The 26,114-nt window shown below is 32.4% G+C and overlaps 3 protein-coding genes across 3 annotated transcripts in view; 1 reads left to right on the top strand and 2 right to left on the bottom strand.

Moving 5' to 3' along the window:
• LOC133188582 (uncharacterized) overlaps positions 1 to 16,967 on the top strand; it is a 294,465-nt gene extending 277,498 nt beyond the window's left edge. Inside the window, exons 9-27 of the mRNA XM_061324064.1 lie at positions 424 to 512; positions 854 to 934; positions 2,806 to 2,997; positions 3,235 to 3,364; positions 4,037 to 4,143; positions 4,247 to 4,371; positions 4,531 to 4,682; positions 4,962 to 5,195; positions 5,477 to 5,710; positions 10,155 to 10,264; positions 10,702 to 10,782; positions 12,841 to 13,035; positions 13,846 to 13,972; positions 14,721 to 14,827; positions 15,119 to 15,243; positions 15,441 to 15,595; positions 16,018 to 16,257; positions 16,545 to 16,658; positions 16,881 to 16,967. Of these exons, the coding sequence (XP_061180048.1) occupies positions 424 to 512; positions 854 to 934; positions 2,806 to 2,997; positions 3,235 to 3,364; positions 4,037 to 4,143; positions 4,247 to 4,371; positions 4,531 to 4,682; positions 4,962 to 5,195; positions 5,477 to 5,710; positions 10,155 to 10,264; positions 10,702 to 10,782; positions 12,841 to 13,035; positions 13,846 to 13,972; positions 14,721 to 14,827; positions 15,119 to 15,243; positions 15,441 to 15,595; positions 16,018 to 16,257; positions 16,545 to 16,658; positions 16,881 to 16,903 (2,621 nt within the window). The 3' untranslated portion in view covers positions 16,904 to 16,967. The remainder of the gene's footprint in view (positions 1 to 423; positions 513 to 853; positions 935 to 2,805; positions 2,998 to 3,234; positions 3,365 to 4,036; positions 4,144 to 4,246; positions 4,372 to 4,530; positions 4,683 to 4,961; positions 5,196 to 5,476; positions 5,711 to 10,154; positions 10,265 to 10,701; positions 10,783 to 12,840; positions 13,036 to 13,845; positions 13,973 to 14,720; positions 14,828 to 15,118; positions 15,244 to 15,440; positions 15,596 to 16,017; positions 16,258 to 16,544; positions 16,659 to 16,880) is intronic.
• The window catches only part of LOC133188585 (3'-5' exoribonuclease 1-like), a 291,755-nt gene that overhangs the window by 237,450 nt on the left and 28,191 nt on the right, over positions 1 to 26,114 (bottom strand). The window lies entirely within an intron of this gene.
• Positions 23,640 to 24,360, bottom strand: LOC133189041 (uncharacterized). The gene is made up of 2 exons (XM_061324483.1): positions 24,048 to 24,360; positions 23,640 to 23,949 (listed from the first exon to the last, which is right to left on the bottom strand). The coding sequence occupies exons 1-2, from the start codon at positions 24,226 to 24,228 to the stop codon at positions 23,690 to 23,692; spliced, it is 441 nt and encodes a 146-aa protein (XP_061180467.1). The 5' UTR covers positions 24,229 to 24,360; the 3' UTR covers positions 23,640 to 23,689.

The raw sequence follows: 26,114 nt of genomic DNA, 5'->3' as shown, positions 1-26,114 counted from the left end.
AAGTATAAAAGAAGAAATTTGTTTCTAGCAGACCATTGAAAAAATAATCTCTTATACTGCATTTATTGATAACTTCAAGATGACAAAAATAATCTTATTAGTTTGTATTGTTTATTTATGGAAACTGCACGTGTTAGCCCAAAGACGACCAGGTTTCTTTCGTGAGTATCCTTTCTTTTCAAAAATTAACATTCACTAAAATTCGTAGATCTGAAAATATTTGGTTGTCACCATTATTAATTATTTCGAAGTCGATGTTTGTGCAAAAAAATATTTTTAACAGATTAAAATGCAAGCAAAAGAAAAAAACTATCTTTTTTCTATAAATTTTAGATTACTCATACTTTGCCATATATTTGTATATCATTTATTTCAATTACAAAATGTTAAGATATATGTACGTTATAGGTATTCCCCGTAGAGCTTTTCAATTGCCGGACTACTTTTTCTGGAACAGATGGCAGCAGTTCCAACAACCAGGCCAGTGGAAATCAGGACTAATAGACTCTTGGGTAATTTCTTTTAGTCATTATTATTTTCACTAGATCTATACGTTTTATTTACAAGTACATTGCTGTTTAATTTGCTTGAAATCCCTCAGCCTGAGTATCTTCGATAAAGTGAGCACAGATTATAAAGACTTAACATGAATTAAAATGTTTTCATGTTTATAACATTCTAATGAAACATAAACATGATACAATATTTATTTAAAATGTTTTCATGTTTATAACATTCTATTGAAACATACACATGATACAATATTTATTTTCCTAAATTAATCTTCACAAAAAAGAATATTTATCAAGCATTATATGTATCTGTAAAATCTTTCGTATATTTTTATTAATAGGACCGAAAAAATCAGGATTCACCTATTGCTGATCTGTTACAAACTATGATTGTATTTGACTCGCATGGGCGACCTCACAAGGTAGAGCACTTTATAATGATCACGTATGATATATCTTATAGAAAAACTTTGAAATACGAATATTAATGATCAGCAAAGGAAAGACAGAACGTGTACATGCTTCGTTACTGATTTAAGCACTGAATCTACGAATTATGGATAAGAATGTATAGGTACGGAGTAACATTTTATCTCTTTTGTAATTCAATGGCAAGTAAACATTTGATGTTAACAGTAATTCGTCAAGAATTGACTGTTCTGTAATAGTGTAAGAAATAAATGAATTGGCATATATACTTTTTTATACATTTCAGCCGCGAGGAATAGATCCGACACAAAAAGCCTCTGTCAAAATAGCCGCCATGGATCATCACATACTCCCAAACGTACGTTATAGAAGATTTTTAATTTTATTAATTTACTTACTGTGATCTTTAAACAAAAAACTGATTCTGAATTTTCCTCGTTTTGTTATTTTCCAACTTATATAAATATTTCAGATTTGAATTTCTATTTTTTTAGCCTAGCCCTTTCATTCATCACAGAAGGGTGAGCAGCATTAACTTTTTAAAATTTCTATTAAAATAAAAACTTAAAAATTGTTGTTGTTTTTTTAAGTGCTTGTTACGTGTCTTTTTTGATGTGATCTATTTTCTATTTTTAAAGAAAATGAATTCTGCTTCAATAATTTATGTTCTTTTTGCAAAATATTTCAAATTGCACTGTGATATATTTTGGCTAACGATAATACTTATAAAATTTTCTTTTGTAGAGAAAACGAAATTTCCTTTCACGTGCTAGACTTTGGGAACAGAAAACAGTTCCATACGAAATACAGCAAGGAAGTAAGTGACATGCTTTTTTATCAAAATAACGCATTTTCAGATAAATTAAAACAATTAGAGATAAAATCATTTTAAAAGATGTTTTTTTTCTAAATTGATAAACATTTTTTAAATTTTTAGTTTCATCCAGAATGAGAGAAAAAATAGATGAGGCTATAAAAGCCTTCGAGGATCTGACCTGTGTAAGGATTGTACCTCGTTCACAGGCTACCAATCTTGGTCACAACTCATTCATTTATTTTGTCAATGGGTAAGTTCAACCTGACCCATTGGGAGTGGAATATTTCAAAGCATCAAGGCAAAGAACACTTTCGTTTAGAATATAAAATCAAAGTATAAATCAATCATGACTGACATTTTTCAAAAGAATATTAATCAGTGTGTAAAAGAAATCGTTTGATGTAAACACATCACAGGTTTTCAGACACATAATTTGTGTTTTTATTCTATGTAGGCAAGGATGCTCCTCATACGTAGGGCGCCAACTGAATGGACAACAACCCATTTCTCTACAAGAACCAGGTTGTGGGGAGGTAAATAGTACCTGGAAAAGGATGATTATTAGCAAGCAAACTCCTAAAAGCCACTAAAATCAGATAAAAATGTGGTATTGGAACAATAATTTTTGTTCACATATCAAGAGTCTCGTTTAAAATCATCATTAAGCATGTTTTATGGTCGATACAATGACCTTGTCAGCAAATACAATCTATCATTAAGTCAAATGCTGACTGATGTTTTATTATACCAATTGTTAGGCCATTATTTACACACTGAATTGAACACGGATTTTTCCGTTTTTCCCGATCATGAAAAGGAGCACACGGCGGGTGTGACCGGTCAGCAGGGGATGCTTATTCCTCCATGGCACCTGCTCCCACCTTTGACGTTTTAGAGATCCATGTTTGCTCTACCCCTGATTTGTAATATTTGAATGAGGTTGAATACTATTTGTTATCTCCATATTTCATTGTATCGAAATGCATTGCCATATATTGTAAACACAAGATTTTGATGTACCCGTCAGTCATTTGTTTCAAATTTCAGACCAAAGTGGTGATTCATGAACTAATGCATGCAATTGGGCAAATGCACGAACAACAACGTTCGGACAGAGACGAATACATCGAGATATTGTATGAAAATGTCCCTTCTGATCAAAGACGTAACTTTGACAAGGAAAACACGCATGACAGAACACCTTATGACGTGGAATCTATATTACAATATCCTCTGACGGTATGTACATACTGACTACTGGAGTACAAAACTCAAAAATAGAAATTGAAATATACAGTCAAAATAAGAAGTGTAATAACGTTATTTAAATTGCTGAAAGATCATAACGTGGGTCTTTTCTGCAAATTCAATTTATTAGATAATTAATTCAGGTGGACTAATCCAATTTTGTTGGTAGACCTCCATCAAACAAAAATTGGAATCAGGTCTGAAAAGATTTTTTTTTTAATTTAATAGTCGTTTTCCTTGAATAATGGACAGCCGACGATGAAACTGAAGGATCCCAGACTAGAAGCTCTAGTAGACACTGCTCAAACGTTCACACTCAATGATCTAAAGGAGATTACCATTGCGTATCAATGCACTGGTAAGAATGGGAATTCTTGTGAAGTAATTAATTAGGAAGCAAAAAAGAATCCCCGAAAACTTTTTTCCCCTTACTTTTTGTCTCTTTATATTGATATGAAATTCTCAGTTAGATGAGAGCTAGGGGAAGAAGGGAGAGGCCTTAGCATGAATTTCGGTGTTAAATTTCAACTACGTACCATCTCTGGATTATTCACAAAAATACCTTTAAAACATCTTTAATGATTACCTTTATTTTTGAAAAACTAACAAACCTCCTACGTCCTTCCAATTTTTGTGTTTTAGAGGACTGCCCAAATTCCCTTTCTTGTGAAAATGGAGGATTTGTGGCTCACACCTGTCAGTGTATGTGTCCTGCTGATCTCACAGGAGTCACGTGTGAAGAAGTGGTAACCGATACAGGTACAGAATAACCTATCAAAAGTCGCATGTTTAGATGCTGATAAAATTAATCAGTTTGTAGACGTACTTACTTTTAAAACGCTTAAAATGACTTGTATTTTGTTCCGTATCAAATTTCTCTTCCTGAATAACAAGCCGATTTTCATTTCTTTTGTGAAATATTGTTATGTGTAATCTATATATTTTTATAAAAATTCAGATTGATTCCTATGAAGCCTTTTTGGTACTAAAATAGAAATGAGCTAAACCAGATTTGGTCTATAATTTACAGGGTGTGGTGGCGTGATCCAGCTGTCATCTGGAGAGAATCGAACCATTCAATCTCCAAACTACCCGAGCACAGTCCCAGTAGATCGTGAATGTGTATGGCTCATCAAGGTGGTTTTTGTTTTCATCTTTTTTTTTCCCTAAAATCTTAACAACTGAAACTTGGTATTTAAATGTAATTAACATAATTTATAATTTGTATATCTGATTATAGGGCCCCACAAATTCCAATATAAGATTAACTATACAGGAACTGGACCTGGCGAGGAACTCAAATGACCTGAGTTGTTACCACTGGTTGGAAATCCGATACAATTTTCCTGGACAAACAGGAATCAGGTTGATTTCATTTTATTAGATTTTTTTCAATAAAAATAGGTTTACTTATTTTTGAAATAAAGATGTCCACTTCATATTTGAAATTCATTGATATGGACATCAAAAACGTACATGTATATATCAGAAGGGTTGTAAACTGGATACCATTTTTATCTAAAGGCAATGCAACACTAAGAGTGCAAACCAGCAAATCACAACCACGAACGACGGGGAGAGAAACATTATGATCCTGAAGTTTGACAGCAAGTTTTCCAAGGACGTTCAACCATCTCAGAATCAGAGATTTAGTTTGCAGGTTACAGCTGTAGGAGGTATAATATCTTAAGCAACTTTTTTAATGTTATATTTTATTTTTTCTTATTTTTTTTAAACCAAATTGAAAAATCGGTATTGAACGATAAGAGCATAGCTAGCTTAAACTTAAGCATAATTATTTCCCATTTATGATAAGGTGATCTATGAGAAAGTGAATATCTTAGTTGTTAAAAAGGCAAAGATTTAAGCGATAATCCTTTCAACATGTTTTTTTTCACATATTTCATTATCATTGTGTCATGTTTGTCGAATGAACACACCATTTTGTCATTTAGGAACATTAGTATCCAATCCATGTAACCCAAACCCATGTCAAAATTCCGGAACTTGTAGCGTATCCGGTTCGACCTATGAGTGCACCTGTACTTCCGGATGGACAGGAACTAATTGTGATGTTGAAATGCAATCATGCCAGCCAAACCCTTGTCAAAATGGCGGAACATGTTCGATAGTTGGAAACAGTATTACATGCAACTGTCCTCAACCATTCGATGGTCCAAATTGTGAAGGTAGATGTAAAAAGTATTATTTAACATACTTCGTTTTATATTTATTGTAAGCATTTAACGTGGTCAGCAAATAAGATTGACATTTTTCTGTTGGAATGTTTAAGCCATATAACCCCCAAAAAATATATTTTACTGGAGTTCAACCTAATTATAAATTGATCAATGAAATCCAATTTCTTTTGGAGTTTAAACTGCCAGGAGGAATCCTTCAGACAAAGTTGGGAATGTGAAACTTTTGTTTTCCCTGTTCGTCATATTAAGTCAGGAATTATATATTTTAGGTAGTTTAATATCGAATCCATGTAACCCAAATCCGTGTCAAAATTTTGGAACCTGTAGAGCATTCGGATCTACCTATCAGTGCACCTGTCGTTCCGGCTGGTCTGGAACGAATTGTAATGTTGTAGCTCAGTCTTGTCAGCCAAACACCTGCAGGAATGGTGGAACATGTTCAGTTGTAGGAAACAATATAAGATGCAGCTGCCCGCCTAGATTCACTGGTCCAAACTGTGAAAGTAAGTTTGGAATATGTAAAATATTTGTAAATCAAAAAGCATTCTGAAAGTATTGAATTAGCCATACTAGTCTCCTACCGGAAAGTGTACTCTGGTTACCATCAAAAACTGGAAATGCCATAATTCCGTTAGAAATTACTGATGGGGAATAAAGTACAAACTTGATCCATAACTCATCAATGTAAACTCATATACCAAAAATCAACTCAATATATGCAAGCGTTTAGAAAAAAAATAATGCGAAAACCCCTTAAAAATAAAAAAAAGGTAATAATTCCGAAAAAAAAATCATTGAAGTTAAACGAAATGCAGATTTGATCTGTAGCTCATCAAGATACACTCAAATACCAAAAGGCAGCTTAATGTCTGCAAGCGTTAAGAAGAAAAGTGCAGAAAACTAGACAGCTAGACTGACAGACAGACAGAGGGACAGACAGCTAAACAGACAGCTAGAAGACTTAGAGACAGACAGACAGACTGACTAAAGGACAGATGCGGAAGAAACCTATAGTCCCTTCTGGTTTTACCTGTAGGGGACTAATAAATTTATCTTAAGATTAGATGATTTGAAGGCCACTTGTGTTGGTTTTCCATACTTTTGAGGATTAGTTTTCTCTTACGGTTTGTTTGTTTCCTCCTAAAATATAATTAAGAAACTTTCATACATTGATACATAATCGAGGATAGTCTGAAAGGCAAGCTTTTATCAAGTCATCTGAGTACCTCAGAAATATCATCTACAATTCTAACGTTATATTTGCGTTAAGAGCAGAAGCGGCAAATACATGATCAGGAAAGAATCTTCTATTCCAGTTTCTGTCAACATACTATCAACATACATGTATCTCTCAGTTAATAATAATGATCAAGCCCTGTAAGTTCACATCTTGGACAATAATGTTAGTTATGTTTTTAGCATCTGAAATATATGCTTAGATTTTTTACAATGTTAACTATAATATGATCGTCTATTTTCAGTCTCCACTGGTGGATGGTGGGGCAAAAGAAGATAGTCTTTACCACCCTTGGCGACCTTGCGTCGAATACACAAATCCATATTTTTTTTACCTATTTGTCTATGTTTGAAATATATTTTACGATATTTTGAATAAATTATTTGATTCCTTTTTTTACATTTTGTGTTGTTATTTACAAACATATATTGAAAACCTTACATACAACAGTTTTTGTTTAGTGATTGAGAACCTAATTAACCAAAAATCTACCGTTTCTGATTATGTTCTCTGTGCCCTGTCCTTTAGAAAATCCTTATATTTTTTGTCATTTTCTAGATCTTTTCTAGATCTTTATTGTTAATTTCACAAGGCTTCGCACAAAGATCGTAAGATGGCGAAAGCTAAACGATCTTAAAACAAGGACCAGGTATTTTTCCAAAGTACTGTGGAATCATTTTAATTCTTTGGGATCAATGATCGTTGGCAAAAAAATGTTGCTTGTTTGAGAGGACGTAATTTCGCATGTTATTTGTTTATACGGTGATTGTTAACAAAATAAGCGTTGTGAGGATGTAGATTCATGTGTAATGGTGACCTACGAAATCCACGAACACTGTTTTGCCACGAACAATGATGAGTCCATAGTAATACATATCCTAATAAGAAATAGTGAAAATGGCATGAGGACGAATAATTACTTTTCTAAAAACGAATGAGTTAGGAATAAAGTGTAATTAAAATCCTTTTTAGTGAAGTTTACTTTCGTTTCAAACCATGGTCTCTAAGGCAGAGATGGAGCCAAAAAGTATAGTGTAACATTGCAATGTACATATTTAGGGAAAATAATTTTTCCAAAAAAAACTCTCTCAACCAAAAGATAAATTTGTCATAGCATACGTAACACAGATAAAAATATTGCCCATTCTATGCCTTTATGGCAAAAATAGAGCAATATCTAAGAGGGTTTCGATTTTTTACGAACGAAATGTGAGAAAATACTAGTATCCCCTTCATAAGGATAATAGTGTATACGCACACACGATTGCTTAACCTTAATTCTCTTTACAATAGAAGACGCTTAAAGCCGTAACGCTTTCATTCCATATCCCTTTGTTTCTAGCTGATGTTTTGGTGGCATTCCACTCGGCCATTCTTTTGAACAGCTCTTCACCAGGTAGTCTTTAGTCTTCCTCTTGCTCGTGTGCTATATGGCTGGCATTTCAACAGCTCTTCGTCAGGTGGTCTTTGGTCTTCCTCTTGCTCCTTTGCTATATGGCTGGCATTTCAAGGCTTTCTTGCAGTCGTCATCATTTCCCTGATGCAAAAAGGAAATGGATGCATGGATTTGTTTACATTTTTGTCTTATTTTGGTGATAAACGATGCTATATCAAACATGTCCAATATCAAGAAATCATAAACTCTCTATCTGATGTTCAAAGTTTATCCTTTTTACCATTATCATTGAACATCTATACATTTTTTCACTATATGGGACCTTTTCGAAAAAAAAAAAAAATGAGAATGAAAATGGATATTGTCTCTAATCTTTCTCATTTACTTTTATAGGAATAGACTGAGTTGTTTCATTTGTGATTTTGAAAAAAAAAAAAAAGTTTGTTTTATCTGTCTCAAAGGACGTCAGGCTCCTAAAGTAAGAATCTTTGGAATATATATGCCACAAAAAACATTCATACACCTACAGTGTAATTGAGGAAAGGAATTATTCTTCCTGAAAATGGTAGAAGCACTATATTGATTTATCGTAATTACCAATAATGCAGCCATCTTTCAATATCTTTTTTTTCACTTCCGCTATAAGAACATTTATCCCAAATTTCAAAACAAACATTAACGAAAAAAAAACGAGAGAAAAGAAAGAAAAGAAAAAGAATTTAATTTACAAAATGTTTTCTTTTGAAAGGATATAGAAAGCCGAGACACTTTGTAGATATGTTTATAAGGATATAGTGAATTAATGTCTTTCATAGGTTTGGTAGATGACAGTGAGGTCTTCTATAATTTTTTTCAGTTTTAACAATTCATAAGAACATTTCCATGATTTTATTTTCCTCCTACTTATTCAAAAAAATGTCTAGTATTTTGAAAAATTCAGGAAAGCAGAGAAGGGAAGTTCACCAATTTTATTATTCAAATATATTCATATTTAGTTTTTATTCGTAATATTTTGCATTTATTTGAGGCTATTTTTTAGATTTTTTAACATGTAGCACAGGATGCAGAATAAAGCCTCTGAACCTCGATCCCATCTCAGATAGGACTGTGCTAATATTATAACATGTCCATGCATTGTTGGAATTGCACGGCCCAAAGAAAATTCAATATCCATGTCCATTTAACATTTTATGATAAAAAGAACCATTTTAGGGAAAGTTAAAACATGAATATATTAAAAGATGTTTAAATTTATTAAATTGTCAGATTTAAATACCGACGTTCAACCAACAAGTGCAACTATTAATGCAATTAGATAAATAAATAAAATGAAATATGCTAAGCCTTGTACTTCTCTTAAACAAAAGCCAAGCAAAAAATACACATTAAAAAATGATATTTACTCACCAAAAACAAACTGCTGAATAAAAATGGAGAAATCTTTAAAGTGCAACCAACAAAAATGCACTTTTAACTCGGTTAAGCATAGTCCGTTGATTTTTTATTAAAAAAACAACCAATCAGGCAGAAATGGAAAATCATGCTTTAAATCAAGATTTCAAGATGTTTACCATCTGAAGGATTTTTTTTATCGATCTTTCCATCATGCACACTTTCTTATAAAGTCGTTTAATGTTAATCCATGTACTTTCTGTAAAAAAAATAACAGGAAATAAAAAAGGCTGGAAACATAACTCTTTTGAGTTACATGTACACACTGGGCTTGGTCTATAATCACCTGTTGCTTTACATATAATCATATCTGTTTTGATGATCAGAAAATGATTTATTAATGTGTGTTTTTATCCTGTTCATATATTATATAATGCATGGTACAACATCCCTAGAAGTATACCAGCTTTTTTGTCTTGAGGAACCTGTGACGATGAACCCCCTCTCTTTGTTTCTGGCTGTCATCCTTTTAAGCTTTGGTGTAGCTTTACCACGGGGAAACTTTTCCAGGAGAGGTGAATAAATTTTGATGTAAAATCTTGCTTTAATTTTTTTTATTCATATTAACAAATTATCCTGTGCTAAAAGATGTAATAATACAATAAATTGAACGCTATGGGAACTTACGATGAAATATAAGAACAATATATTTTTAAAAAAGAGAGAAAAAGCTCAATCCGTTAACTATCCTCACTGAATATTAGGAAATCAACTTCTTATGTAATTAAAGTAATCGTTTGAATTTTTTTGATCTTTTTCTTTTAACTTTTAATTTGTGAACCAGGCAGTTTATGCAAAAAAAAAAAAAAAAGAATAGTAAATTGTTAAATAAAAAAAATAATAAATAAAAATAAAATTTCAGCTTTTGCCTCGGCGTCAACATCATTCAATTTGCCCTCTGGATTTTACTGGTTTCCATGGGAAATGTTTAAGCAAGTGGACCTATGGAAACCAAACCTCATCAACTCGTGGGTACGTAATACTAATTTACATGATAAAGTAAGAAAAGCTTTAAATGCTATTTTATTTATATTGGAAAGTTTTTACATTGTACAATTATGAAATAGATTTTTTTTTTCATAAGATGACTGTTTTATTAAATTTTCATTATCATGAGAGTAATGTGAATGATTTGGGACAAAAGCTAGGGGATTTCTTTTCCATTTTATTCATTTGTCTATTGTTATTATTATTTACAGTGAAACTTGTCTAATCTGAATGTTGTGTATTCCGAAATCTTGTCTAATATGATGTAATCTTCAAGTCCCTTTTAGTAATTTCATTTGTTAAAAATGTTTTTTAAACCGAATTGTTTTCTAATTTGGCCAATTTCTTATGAAACAGTGGTGGTCGGATTAGACACGTTTTATTCTAATTGTTAATTTTCATCTAATTGTTTTTTGATACAGGATAGAGTAACACAAGATACGCCGATCGCAAACCTTCTACAGACAATGATCTTTTATGATGACCAAGGAAGACCCCATAAGGTAAAGACGTCAAGAATAAATTAAAATTATGGTTGGTTAAATACAGAGAGGTTAAAAGGGGAACTTTCATTTTCGGTGATTCGAAATATTACTCATCAAATGCTATTGATATAAAGTGATCACTATACCTTAAATCAACTAACTGTGTGAAACAACCACCTTTTCCTTCTAAAAATGGATCTTCTTGATCCGTGATATAAAAAAGGTGATCAATAGTAAAATTATCATATAAATGTGTATATTGATAGACCAAATGTGCAATAATTACAGAAAATGTGAATTTAACAGTTTATACGTCTTACTAATAACCAAACCCACAGTAACTCACAGTAACATACAACTTATATAATATACCCTTCTTCCTACAATATCACAGCCACTTGGAATAAATCCAGCTGCAAAGGAAAGTGTTAAAGTAGCTGCTGTAGATCACCATTACCTTCCACAGGCAGTAAGTATTGGTCTTTATTTTGTTAATTATTATTATTTCTAAATTCAATTGCAACCAAAATTAAAATAGTAAAATATACACTTTTTATCAACATATTTGCAAGTGCTTATTAAATATAATGACTATTATTAAAACTATATATTTTTCTTCACTTTCTTTATTTTGAAATGCTTTATAAAACGCCTTTTATCTATCTTAAATCTGAATGATGAATTTGACGTAAATAATACTTAAATTTTTTTGTAGGGTGGCTCCTTTGGAAGGGTAAGTATAGAGTACTAATATATAGTATTCAATTCCTTAGAACAACTCATGACATTGCAACTTTGAAAGTGAAATTATTTTATATGATTATTTAAGTTTAATGTCAACAATAAGATATATTTCTTACAAGAAAAATGTCCATATGTTTTAGAAAAAGAGAAATTTCCTTCAGAATGCCGTACTGTGGGAAAATAATATAGTTCCGTATGAAATTCAGACAGGGTGTAAGTCAATCTCTCTCTCTCTCTCTCTCTCTCTCTCTCTCTCTCTCTCTCTCTCTCTCTCTACTAGAAAACGCAGATGTATACAAAATTAATTTAATTATCATGGCGCCTCCAAGTCACTGGATTTCATTTTTACTATTTTGTACCTATCGCTCTCTTTATTTTGTTAAATTTGGCTTTTGTGTGTGGCAGATAGTCGGATTATGCGTAATGTAATATATATTTGTCTCATCTCATTTTAACAGTTAGTGCACAAATGCAGCAGGCGATACAGGATGCTTTTAAGATTTTCCACGATCTAACCTGTCTTCAGTTTGTTCCACGTGCCCAAGCCACTGGTTTGTCGCACAATGGATATCTTTTCCTAACCCGGGGGTAATAATTCATGTTATCGTTCTCTTCTTTGATTTCTTTTTTCTTTACCACAAAAATTTCTTTTTTTCCCAATATTACTCGCATCAATATAAATGTAAATTACTAAAATTACCAAAATCAATGAAAAACGTATACATGTAGATTTGAGCACGTGTACAAACAATTTAGATAAGTATTTTTAAAGGAATAAACATTTAATACTATTCACCGGATATTATCATACAAATGGAATGGTGAATGAGATCTTAACTCTTAGCTTTTTTCAGCCAAGGATGTGCGTCGTTTGTCGGTCGTGAAATTAGATTTACTAAACAGGATGTCACCCTTGAAGACCCTATGTGTGCGTCGGTAGGAACATTTTTAAACTCTCAATACAGTTGAAATTCTTTATCTCGAACATTGATATCTCGAATACCATGGATATGTCGAAGTGAATCGGAAGTCCCATCCACTTTTTCTTTAGCTTTTCTACCCCTGATATCGAGAATAGTCCGTTATCTCGACGTTTTATCTCGGTCCCTATGAGCTTGAGATAACGTTTGACTGTAGTAAAATTATAAAATGTTTTTAAGTTGATTCAAAAGAATCCATGTATTAAATAAAATATACTCATCAATGAAAAGATAAACAAAAGAACGTTTAATAACAAGAAAAATTTACACTATTTTTTGTCATTTCAATTATGTATGAAAAATTCTTTAAGAATCTTCATTTAATTTTCTTTTAAATTTCAATCAATTTCAGACTAAAACCGTTGTTCATGAATTGATGCACGCCATAGGACAAATGCACGAACAATCGAGACAGGATCGCGACAAATATATTGAGGTTTTCTTTTCAAACATTCAACCAGGCGCAGAGAATAACTTCGAAAATGACAGACCTACTCACGACAGGACACCATACGATGTTGAATCTATCATGCAATATGCCCTCAATGTAAGTAGAATCATATACTGTTCATCTTTACAGGCCCGTAGTAAAGGTTTCAAAAATTGGGGGGGGGGATGTAATTAATTGTCCAAATTCTGGAATTTCCAACTGCTCGACCTAACAGCAACAAAAAAGTGCGTTCTACAGACCTGTCTTAGAATGGCTTCTTTTTTTCTTTTCTTTCCGAGAATTGTTCCAAAATATTCTGATTTTTTAAAAACAAAAAAAAATGGGATTCCAAAATATAGATAGTTGACATTTATTGGGCTTGTAAACAGATCCCCTTTTCCCTTCCTGATTTTGTAATTGAAATATGAAAGTTATTGATAATGTCCTCTCCTTAGAGAGACCGACCAAACCTGTATCTCAATGAAAAAAAATTGTATCATGCTCTTCCTGATAATGTTCTTCCCCAATATTAGTATCAAAGAACTGCGCTATGGTACTATTTGTGCATTCAACTGCCAAATTTTCTCTATTGTATTAATTACACTAGCTACTCAACACTCAACTACTAAAAAGTTTTATTAAAATTAATGCATTCACTTTGAGCTGCAACCTTTCATGTAGTTACATGTTGAATAAACAATTATTTTCTCTCAATGCAAAAAATTTCAATAATTTTCGAAATGGAAGTACACCCTTTTTCTTTAAAGAAAAAATTATTCATTCATCTTTGTTTCGAGAAAATTTAGCTCGTTTATTTGTTTGTTTTATTGTAGGTAATTGCCTCTTCTGTACATTCCGTGCATTTACTAAGGCCAAGACTTTGACAACTGAATATTTCCTTAAATTAATACTTGTAATTTGTTCTAGGCTGCTTCTGCCAGGGGTTTACCAACTATGAAGTTAAAAGACAGCAGATTAGAGTCACTTGTGGATAGTGCTCAGTCTCTAACTCACAATGACGTCAAAGAAATCACAATAGCATATAATTGTGCAGGTATTGAAAAAAACTATTTTAATAAGCATATGATTTCTAATCTCTAAAGAGAGTCCACCCAGTCCTGTAACAGTTACTTTTTTTAATTGTAAAATACAGATATCTTTATACAGTAAAGCACGCTTACAACGAAGTTTCAGGGATGGACAATTTTGTTTCGTTATAAGCATTTATAATTCGTTATATCCTTAAAGTTTACAATGTATTTTAAAGTTAAGGGGAATGAAAATCACTTCGCTGTAAGCGTCAGTTCGTTTTAAGCGTGTTCGCCATAAGTGTGTTTTACTGTACATCATTTATATTCAATGTCTTTTAAAGCGAACTGTCAGAATCCCCCTTCGTGTCAAAACAGTGGATTTGTTGCTCACACTTGCCAGTGTATGTGTCCAGCAGATCTGACAGGAAGTACCTGTGACCAGGTGGACACGGATTCAGGTAAAAAAATCTGTTTATTGGTGTCTTTAATCAAACACAAATGCTGGGAATTAATTTTGTTTTTTTCTGAAGGGACCTTTTTGGGTGTCAAAATGAATTTTATAAAGGCAATTCCTTAACGAATGTAGCAGAACAAAAAGAAAAAAGAAAAAAAGGAAATTTTGAATTTCGTGAAGTAATGATCTTTTTAACCAAACACCATTATAATTTTTTAAAAGCAAAATAGCATATATATTGTTAAATTCTTAACTTCAAGAAAGACCCATGTACTTCATTATCTGACTTGTTGATCTGAATAATATCAAATTTTCAGACTGCGGTGGAATCATAGATCTTGCTGCTGGACAAGAACACAATATTAAGTCACCAAGCTACCCCAGTACCTACAGTGTGGACAAAGAGTGTGTTTGGATGATCAGGGTATATATGGTTTATTTAATTTATATGATTCAGTATTTTAAAACGTTTAATAAAATATAAAAGGTATGGGATTATTAGCATTGATATTAAATTTGATAATAGGCATATAGACGGTTCCTTTCTTGCCTGTTCGATAACTACTCAGTTTTACTGCATAGAGCTTTCCTTGTTGATAATCATATACATAATTAATATTCACAATTGTTTTGGAATTAAAATTTAGGATGTTAAACTGTTTTACATAAATGTTAATATTATTGCAAATATTTATTAATAAACTTTTACTTCCAGGGACTAACTAATTCGAATATAAAACTAACGATTCAAGAACTTAATTTGGCAAGAAATTCACAAACGTCGGCATGTTATCACTGGCTCGAGATCCGATTTAACCTTCTTGGACAGACCGGAATCAAGTGAGCATTGATATAGCAAAGAACGTATATTACATGTATGCAATGCCTTAAATATCAAGTGTCGAATTACAAGTCTAACAATTTACATATAAAAACAAATGGTATATATACCTATAACCAAGAAAATTTGGTAATGCGCCATAACTCATCGATATAGAAAGGTTTTTTTGCTAATCATAAGACACTTTTCTATAAAGGCAGTGCAATACTCCAGCAAATCAAGTCTTAGAGTATACGACAACTGACGACGGAAACAAAAATATAATGATCCTTAAGTTTGACAGCAGGCTTTCCAGAGATCAACAGCCTTCTCAGAATCAAAGGTTCGAGTTGAAGGTCCAAGCCATTTCTGGTAAGATATTTCAAACCTGTCCTCAGATTTCCCTTGAATTTTGCTAAAGGATTTCTATTTGTCGTCAAACTGTTTTTATAAAAACAAATTAAGAAAATTTAAGAGAATGAATCTTCTATTTGATCAGCAAAGTGATGCTGAAATCCTTGATACATTTAACTTCTTGTTGAATATGTTTGTTCGTTTAGTGATGTAACTTCTTTACTTTGATCAATACTAAGCATAAAAAATCTTTTATAAAGTCTATAACTAATTCTATTTATAAAGAGTTATGTTAATAAGTCTATACGATTGCGTGTTATCGCCTTTAGTGTCGCTTCTAGTAGATGATCTTCTTAAAATAGTTTTTAATTATTCATCAAATTATCTGATGACACATTTTGCAATATTTCATTCTTGTAACTATTCATACTTTCATTAAGGATCTTCAAATCCTAACACGAGTCCCTGTAGTCCCAATCCATGTCAGAATTCAGGAACATGTAGCGTATCTGGTTCGTCTTATACATGCACGTGTCCTTCCGGTTGGAGCGGTACCAACTGTGAGCTAGCTTCACAATCCTGTCAGCCTAATCCTTGTCAAAATGGTGGGACGTGCCAATTGTCAGGAGGCAGTATCATATGTAGTTGTACTTCTCAATATACTGGACCGAATTGTGAACGTACGTCCTTTTTGAAATTTTTCTATTTTAAAAGAAAATACTTTTCTCTTTTCAGGGAAAGTGAGGAATTGAGGGGGGAGGGTAGGCTTTATTCAGTTTTAAATTTAAAAAAAAATGTGTATAAACTTTTTGATTGAATAATCTACCTTTCCCGAAGACCGTTATCCGAAAGTCATTTTTTTAGTTATACCTATATTGAGATATGTAAAGTTACACTTATAAAACCATGACATCTTGAAACAAAAGTTTCGAGCACAAAAAATATGGAAATATTATTCCTACTACAGAAACCTCACAACAATGTGATCCGAGCCTTTGTCAAAATGGAGGCACCTGTCAATTGTATGGAGGATCCACCTATTGCAGCTGTCCCTATCCATATTATGGTCCGAGCTGCCAGTGTAAGTTCAGTGGCAAATAAGCATGCGTAACAAAAATATGTGTTTTTATTATGTGTTTTTCCAAGGAGAGAAATAATTAATGCTGTCATTATTTTATTACTTTGAGATCGACATTGATATTTTGAAATACATGTATGTCAAGTATGCATTGTATTTTTCATTTTTGTAAATATTTTTGAGGAACAAATCTCTAATTTTATTGTTTTTTTTTTCTTTTAACAGATTCTTTCCTTGGAAGAGAATGAAGTACTTTGGACAAACCGCTATTTATCTTATTCCACTGCTAATTTGTGATTGCACAAATAAATATTGTGAGCAACGTCATTATTTTATTTTTCATTTACTTCCTGCTTGACATGAGAATTTGTATCTTAGAAATATATAGTTTATGTTAGAATAACTTTGTGAAATGCTCAAGTAAAATTTCCCTTCACCCCTTGCCAAAGACCAAAATAACAATTTCTATGTTTCAGTGCGTATGAGCTTTCATCTGAACAAATCTCCTTTGACTCGTCATCATATTCTTTAATGTTCAAAGCAATAACATAAGCAGCAAGGTATGGGTAAACGAAAAAAAAAAAACGTAGACAATGTGAAAATAATGGCTTAACAATTTGTATGAAAGATATCAGTCAACATACATTCGACTTAACGAGTATAGATTGTAGTTGTAAACAAGGTCGTTGTATCGACCATAGTATTTGCAAAATGTTGACATTAAACGAGATTCTTGATATACCATTGTATCATCAACTTATTTGTCAATAGCCTGTCTCTTTTTAAATCGATCGTACTTAGAACCTATTTTGCTAATCTAATCAAATGGGAGACATAAAATCCATTTGCAGGTAATAATAGTATAAATATTGGAAGTTATTGGACGATATTAAAGTTTAGGTCATCACGTTTAATATAAACTTTTGTTGTTAGTTTGCCATTAATGTCTTTTTTCAAGTAAAATATCCAAAAATAAAATAGATGTGTCAGACCCTGTGACATGTTTTATTTCGAGTTTACTGGGATATATCGAATCCACGTAGGAATGAAAATGAATATTGCTAATTGATAAAACGTCGTCGTGTCTAAATGTCGAATTGAAGGCCACTGCAAGAGACTTTTTCTTTTAATGTAGAAGTCTTTTAATAAATTCTGATCCAAATGCATATAAAAACAGGTCTGCTAACGAATCACAATTAGTACCCATGGAAATATTTCAACAGTTTGTTGGTAGACCTGATTTCCAAAGATTACTCAGTCACTGTCAACGAGAAACCCAAATTCTTTTTTATATCAAGTGCGGAGTACCTGTGTGTAGAAACATAATATTTTTTGACAAAATAAGTTTGCAGATGACCAATGACAAGGTGTGTAAATTCATGTGTTCCATTTTTATTGTAGAGACAGTCTTTGTCTATGATGTCAATTAAAAAACCTTGATTTTAATTTATCCTGAGAAATGGTTGTATAGAGTGTTAAAAAACCGGTCGTAGGTTTTAAGATATTGATTTTGGTAAAATTTTGTTATCTCAAATTTTCTAACAGTTCCTTTAAGTATTTAGGTATTCACATCTGATTAGCACCACTTCTCAAATACGGTGTTGTACAGTACTCAGCTTTGGAATCCAGTAGAGGTATGTGATTCGAATTCAATTTCGTTGTTAGGAATATTGAAAATATTTAAAACTGACATATAGTTTTGAAGAATTTCATCCTTAGAAAGGAAACTAAGTACAAATTGGATTACCCCTAGTGGAATAAAATCCAAGTTCTAGAAGGCATTTGTAATAATGAGACTTACAAAGAATATGTTGGTACCTGCTCCGTCAGGGGAATGCTGGTATATGAATTATTAAAATCTAAGGGAAAAAACAGACAGCCCAAACTTCAGTTCTCTATGAATTATAGCTTAAATTAAAATAAAAAATAACATCCTAGCACCACCTGCCAAAACATTATTAATGTTGTCTCTTTAGCTGATAAAACTACTTAATATTTAGTTATGTGATATGTGCTACATTAATATCTTTCTGATAAGAAAAAACAATAAATCTCTAATTCATTTAATTTTATTTAAATCTCCAACTTCAAGACAGTATTAAATCTCTGAGAAGGAGGACATTTGCATATATTTGGATTGATTTCATACTTGTGAGTATATTAAGGACAAGCCATCCAAAAGTAATATGCATGATACATCATTGTCCCACCCCAAGCTGAAATCCTTAGCGTGAATCCGTGTCTGTCTAATTTTATTATATAAAACAGCAAACGAGCATTTATTTTGTAGTCGGTATCGAATAGAGAGAGACCAAACACGACATTTTGTTTGTTTTGAAAGGATCTTGCAAACCGACCGGTCTTATCAGAAACCATATTTGGCTTTGTATTGTATGACTTTTATATTCAAGTAGTCCACTTTGACCTAAAAATATAAATTAAATTGATAAATTAAATTCGCATTCGACTAGCCAACTCTAAATGATACCAATTTCATCTCTTCACAACTTTTGTTTTTAAAAATTATGTCAGTCAAGCTGTAAAATTTTAAAGCTCCGTTTGCAGTTGTATAAAATTTAAGACAAAAAAGTTTATACATGTAATTCCAACTTACATGTATAGGTATGGGAGAAACCTTACCTTGAATATACATATAGTTTGTGGGTGTGTAAGCGTCGTTTCGATGACTTGCGTTTTATAATAATAGCCAACGTTCTTTAACACCACTTATTCAGATTTTATAACTATGATGTAATAAATTCTGATGTAACAGATTTTGGATCTTTAGCTCATCTTAGCAAAATATCTGCTTCATTGATCTGTGATTGAATTTCAAATCATACCACTATTATCCCTTCGCAACGGAGATAGAGGGGATATAGTAACGCGCTTGTGTGTGTGTGGGGGGGGGGGGGGGGTAACGGAAGTAACGTAATTTGCTCTGCGATCGATGTCGAATGCTGTCTTGATTTATATACATATGCCTTAATGTATATATTTATATATATATTAATTTATTCTATTAAATTTTATTCTATTTGTTGATCTTCTAGTATTCACATAAATAAAATTAAACGAGGGGAAAATAAAATATATCAAACGGTATTTGGTTTATTTCCAAGTTTTTATGTTGAGTAGGTTGCAATCGGGTTCTGAATTCTTCTATCATTATCTCGAGAAAAAAGTGATGTGGTGCTTAGAAATAAAAAAAAATATTCAAACGATTAATAGTTTATGTTGCATGTTTGGCTAGGCATAACGAAATTTATTCAATCAGTGATAAGTTGAGGTTACAGGGATTTCAACAGCTTGGTTTAAAGTCAGCATTTCGTAAATTTTATGGTCGTTATTATGACCATGTTTGAAAATATAACCTATCATTGGGTCGTATTTTAGCTTACTTGTATCATACTAATTGTTAGGCCTTTGTTTTTGTTTTTGTTTTTTTGTACTGAATTGACTACGGATAGTTCCGTCTACCTGATCAATACATAGGACTCATGGCGGGTGTGACCGGTCAACAGGGGATGCTCACTCCTTCTAGGCACCTGATTCTACCTCTGGAATTTCCATGGGTCCGTGTTTTATGCCCTCTTCACATATTTGTATTGTTTGTTGATTTTTAGAGATCGATCACTGTTCGTTATCTTTACCTTTTACATCACCATTAACTTTTCAACGAAAAAAAACCGTTAACGTTAAACGAATTTGGTGATAACTAGTATCGTCAATTTTTTAAATATCGATGAAATACTGCATATTCAGTGTTAAACAACAAATAATAAGCCAATCAATCATTCAGTCAATTAATTAACTACTTTTTGGTTGCCTATCCCGTTTTAGAAATTGTTTGTATGACCCTGTCAGCAAATACAATTTATCACTAAGTCAAATGCTGATTGACGTTTTTCATACAAATTGTTAGGCCATTATTTACACACTGAATTGTCGACGAATTTTTTCGTTATTACCCAATCATGACAATTGATTGATTGATTGTATATTGTTTTACGTCCCATTCGAGAATTTTTCACTCATATAGAGACGTCACCATATACCGGTGAAGGGCTTCAAATTTTGACCTTTACTCGGCACTCAGGGCCATTGAGCAGTGAGGGATCTTTATCGTGCCAACGCCTGCCGTGACACGGGGCCTCGGTTTTTAAGGTCTCATCCGAAAGACCCGCAACTTTCACTCCAAAGTGCCGAGCGCATGGCGAAGGAACAGTTGCTACCTATTTTTTATCGACTTAGGTCTGTCGCGGCCGAGATTCGAACTCACGACCTCCCGATCACGGAGCGTGCGCTCTACCGACTGAGCTACCGTGAACGGTTCCCAATCATGACAAGGAGCACACGGCGGGTGTGACCGGTCGGCAGGGGATGCTCACTCCTCCATGGCACCTAATCCCACTTCTGATGTTTTAGAGGTCCGTGTTTGCTCTGCTCCAAAATTTGTATTGTTGAATGGACTTTTGAGCTTGAATACTGTTCGTTATCTCCATACATTTCATTGCATGTATGTAAAATATGCATCTTCATATCGAATCACCTGGGATATTACACACAATATACATACGAAAATGTATATTGCTACATGAATAAAGAACGTTGACGATAGAAAAGTTGATGTCATCATGTTTATCATGAAGTTTATTTGTTAATTGAACATCAAGGTATTTCTCAAGACGTGTAATGAAACATTTATTTCAAGTTCAATGGAATATCAAATCAACGTATGACTGAAAATAAATTCTGCTTCATAAGAATACAAAAACAGGTCCGCTGATAATAACTTCCCATGAGATTTTCAATTTCGATTGTTTTTTGGAGATCTGGTCTCTGCAGACTACATAAAAACCGTTAATGAGGAACTCCAGCATTATTTTAATATTAACCTTAGAGTGCTCATGTGTAGAATCAGAATTGTTTTTAACAAAGTAAGTTTGTAGATGACAAATGACAAGATGTGAATATTTGCAAATTCTATTTTTACTAGCATAGGCGGTTTTCTAACAATGATGTCAAAAAGTCTGGTCTTCGTGGAGAATGGTTGTGTAAAATGTTGAAAAGTCACACGATTTGATGCTTCTGATTTTGGTAACTCTTCATGACTTTATTTAGTCAATTAGAGCAAAATAAAAAAAAATTTAAAAAAAAAAGATTATGCTGAATTTTTATTTATATCATTTCAAATTTGATACCCCCCCCCCCCACCAAAAAAAGAAAAAAGACCCCAAAAAAAATACATTTCTTCCTAGAGAAACAGCACAATGTGATCCGAACCTTTGTCAAAACGGGGACACCTGTCATTTCTATGGGTATCCATCTATTGCAGCTGTCCTTATCCATTTTATGGCCCAAACTGTCGATGTAAGTTGTGAAGAATCACTCACTGCAATTGTCTTTCCTAAGATCGAACTGATTAATTATAGCATTCTTATAAAACTTTGAAATCTGTGTAAATATTATTAATAATATACCCAATATTGAAACATTTCTATTTCATTAGATAAAAACACTTACTTTGCTTTTTATTTTAACAGATTCCTATTTTGGAAGAAAATGGACCTTTTTTTTGGGGGGGGGGGGGGAGGGGGGTATCAAATTTGAATTGATATAAATAAAAATTCAGCATAACCTTTCTTTTTTTATCTTTTTTTTATTTTGCTCTAATTGACTAAATAAAGCCATTATCTTAGATATACAGATAAGAATATGTAAAATATTCATATCATACTCATTTTTACCAGAAAAACAAAAAAAGAGACCGTAATGCGATATATCTATAACAACTCAACAACACATAAATATTATCTAATGACTTGAGACCCAGCTTAGATGCCAAATGGAAACTTATGTCTTTCTCTTGTAACGTTTCAGTTAAAGTGAAATCGTTATAAAGCATTGCAAAAATTCCTAAGTTAAAACTCAGTTTGATTCAAAACAAAAATTGGTACTAAAAATGCTGGAGTTCCTCATTGACAATATATAGTCTTTGCAGACCAGGTCTTCCGACAACCTGTTGCAGTTTTCATGGACGCTTATTGTGCTTTTTCTTGAATAGCCGGTTTCTTTTCGTGTACTTATGAAGCAGAATGTATTCACTTCATTGGAAGAAGAATTTTGCTCCATCCTTCAATTAGACATTAGGATAGCGGTTTATGCATGACGTTTTATCTATTGAAAGTTTAAGATTCGATGTATCCCCGCGAACTCCAAAAAATGCACCATGGAGTCTGTGACAAACTTTGATGTTTTTTTCTGAATATAGATATTAATGGTAAACTAACAATTAAATTCATAACAAAGTGAGTGATGTCGGGTATTGTGAAGATTGTGGAGAGGGCTTATTTAGGCTATGCTGCTGCCAAATCTATTTATGTTTCAGTACATAATAAAATATCAAATCAAATCAACTTCAGGTACTCATGTCGCAACATTCCGTTTTCGCCTGCATTTGGTGTCTACTGGTATGTCACAAAACTTCTTCAATACATAAAAGCATATTTTGTCAATTATCCATTTTAATACCGAGACAGGCTACTGACATAAATTAGATGTGTAATTCTATGGCTGATACAATGACGTAATTTGCAAATACAGCCTTTCGTTGGGTCGATTTGTGACTGACATATTTCATACCATTTGTTAGGACATCGTTTTCGTATTAATGTTGACTACGGATTACCCCGCCAACCCGATCCATACATGGGTCTCTTGGGTAGTGTGAACGTCAAAGAGACATGTTAGGCCCTACAAAGACATCTGATCCCATGGTGTTTCTCGGGTAGAGTTTTTGATTTGAATATTTTACCGCTTATGAGATTGATCACCATTTGCTATCTTCACCCTTTTCACTATATGAATTATAGTTTGAATAAATATAACAGACAAACAATATTAAGTATGTGATTTGCTTTAATTTAATACTTTTCCAAGAAGAGAAACAACAAACAACATCTTAACTTGATTGTCTTCAAAAGGAAAATAAAAACACTTGTATATGTTTGAATTTACATTGCAAGGATACATTAAGGACAAGCCATCCAAAAATAATGTGTTTGGTACATTACTGTTCCTCCCCAAGCTGAAATTCTTAGTGTGAATCCGTATCTGTCTAACTTTATTAGATAGGAATTCAAACGAGCATTTGTTTTGGAGCTGGAATCAAATACAGAGAGACCAAACACGACATTTGGTTTATTTTGAAAGGGCCTTGCAAAGCGAACACTCTTATCCGATACCATATTTGGTTTTGTAGTGTATGAAGATTTTACAAGTCCACTTTGACCTAAAAAATAATTTTAAAAAATCAGTGATTTTAGTTCATAATAAATAAAAATGATTCAACAAATTAATCTTTGGAAAACATTATCATGTTGAACTTACATTTATTTCTGTTTATTTGATGCTGTAAAGAAGTGGTCATGTCCTTTGTACGTTTGATCTCTCCAGAAATCACTGTTATTCTTCCTTTCATTATTTCATCGTTTTGCTGCAATTTCTTTGTTTTTTCAGTGATGTTATAATACAGTATTTTTTGCTTAGATTCAAGGTCGGAGAATTTCATTTTGACATTATTTATTTTTTCAATTACATCAGAAATCGTATTGTTTATTTTTGACGCAAACTGATCACTCTTTAATATTGTCCGAGCAATCTCTGATTTCAGTCTGGAATCAGTTTCAGTGAATGTAGCTACAGTTTTAGTTATATTTATATCTAATTTCTTTATTACTTCATCGAGTTTTTGACAGCGAGAAACCGTAGCTTCTAACTTTTCTTCTAACCTAGTTATATTGGCTTCCATCTCCACATTTCTCTTTTGTAGTTCTAAAGTCTTCTTTTCTATAGATTTTGAAAATTTTGAATTTTCTTGAATGTGTTTTCTTTCCAGATTTAGCATTTTCTTGAATTCTTCTTCTTTCTCTGAAGCATGCTTTTTAAAATTGGAAAATTTCTTTGTAACATCGTCAATTTTATTGAGCAGTAAAAAGAACAATTTGACGGTTGGCGTAGTTTGACAGCTTTTTGAAACATTTGTCTCTCCAATGTCGAAAAATTCATCCCATTTTTCGTGAAAATTTCGTAGTTCCTTCATCTCCTTCTGCAAGGATTCTGTTTTTCGTCGTATTCCTTGAACACTTTTTGTATATTTCAACCATTCAAGGAACAAATTGTAGAATGGCGAATCCTTCATAGCAGACTGGCTCTACATTGAAATTGAGATTTGTTATTGTTATACATGTATATCACATAACAATATGATGTGTAATTCTTTAATGATCCTACATGCTCTCTGAACACCCTGAGAGCATACATGTAGGAATAAAACCAGACCAAAAGAGCAAGTCAAAAGTGTCATCCCTACATAAAAATCGGACAAATAAGAGTGCTGTCTGTGCTGTTTTATATCAATTCATATAACTTTATTTATGCTTTGGGGGCTATTAAAGGAGAAATAATAATTTCTCTGTTTAATTCAATTAAATAGAAATTGATGCAAAGTTACAAACCATTCTTTGTCGTGCAAGAAGCTGTAAATAAATGATAAATCTTGTATATTCTGCAACAGTTTTTACTTTGTTTCATTTTTATTTAAGTCATTCTATTCATGAACTACTGCATACTTTAATGAAAAAAGATATGCTAGTGCATTGCATTATTATTATGAAACGTTTGTACACGAAAGATTTTCAAAAATTGCAATCAAATAATAATGTTACTGATGATCAATAGATTGATTTTAATTGGAAATACAACTTGCATTTTTGAATTGTTTAACTAATCGCAAGTCAAACACATTTGAATCAGTGTCTGTTTGAGCAAAAGTCAATGAAACCAAGCTAATGAGAAGCAGTGTAGAACGCATTTCCGAGAACCCTAAAAATAGAAATAAATAGAAATATTGTTAGCACTATAAATATAATTATGGTTCATAGTCACAAAGTTTGAGCCATATGATATTTTGAATAAAGTTAAGCCTCTTTAAAAATCAAAAATTTTTACACCACTATTTTAGCTTTGGGGTATATACAATTTTCAACCTCAAAATCTCGAGTTTTTTCTTTGTCTATTATGTAATATAATAAACAATCGTTATATGATATCTGGCTCTCTCGTTCTTCGATGAATTAAACTCGCATTGATGTCGATAACCTAACTCCAAATTATGCGAAAATCAACCTAACTACATTATATCAATTTCATCTTTTCACAACTTTTAAAGAAGATTTTCTATCAGACAAGCTGCAAAACTATAGAAATTCTTTTATAACTTCATTTGCAGTTGTATTAATAATGAAGACAAAAAAGTTTATACATGTAATTCTGACTTACTTTTAGGTATTGGAGGAACCCGTTTTGAATACGCAGATGGCCTGTAGGTGTATAAGCATGTTTCTGATGACTGTGGTTTTATAATAATAGTCAACGTTCTCTAACACCACTTATTCA

This window comes from Saccostrea echinata, unplaced genomic scaffold (assembly GCF_033153115.1).
Source record: "Saccostrea echinata isolate AGI-Se365-2 ecotype Australia unplaced genomic scaffold, CSIRO_AGI_Sech_v1 ptg000016l, whole genome shotgun sequence".
NCBI lineage: Eukaryota > Metazoa > Mollusca > Bivalvia > Ostreida > Ostreidae > Saccostrea > Saccostrea echinata.
Note: the sequence above shows the minus strand (reverse complement) of the source record. Positions and strands in the feature narration are given on the sequence as shown.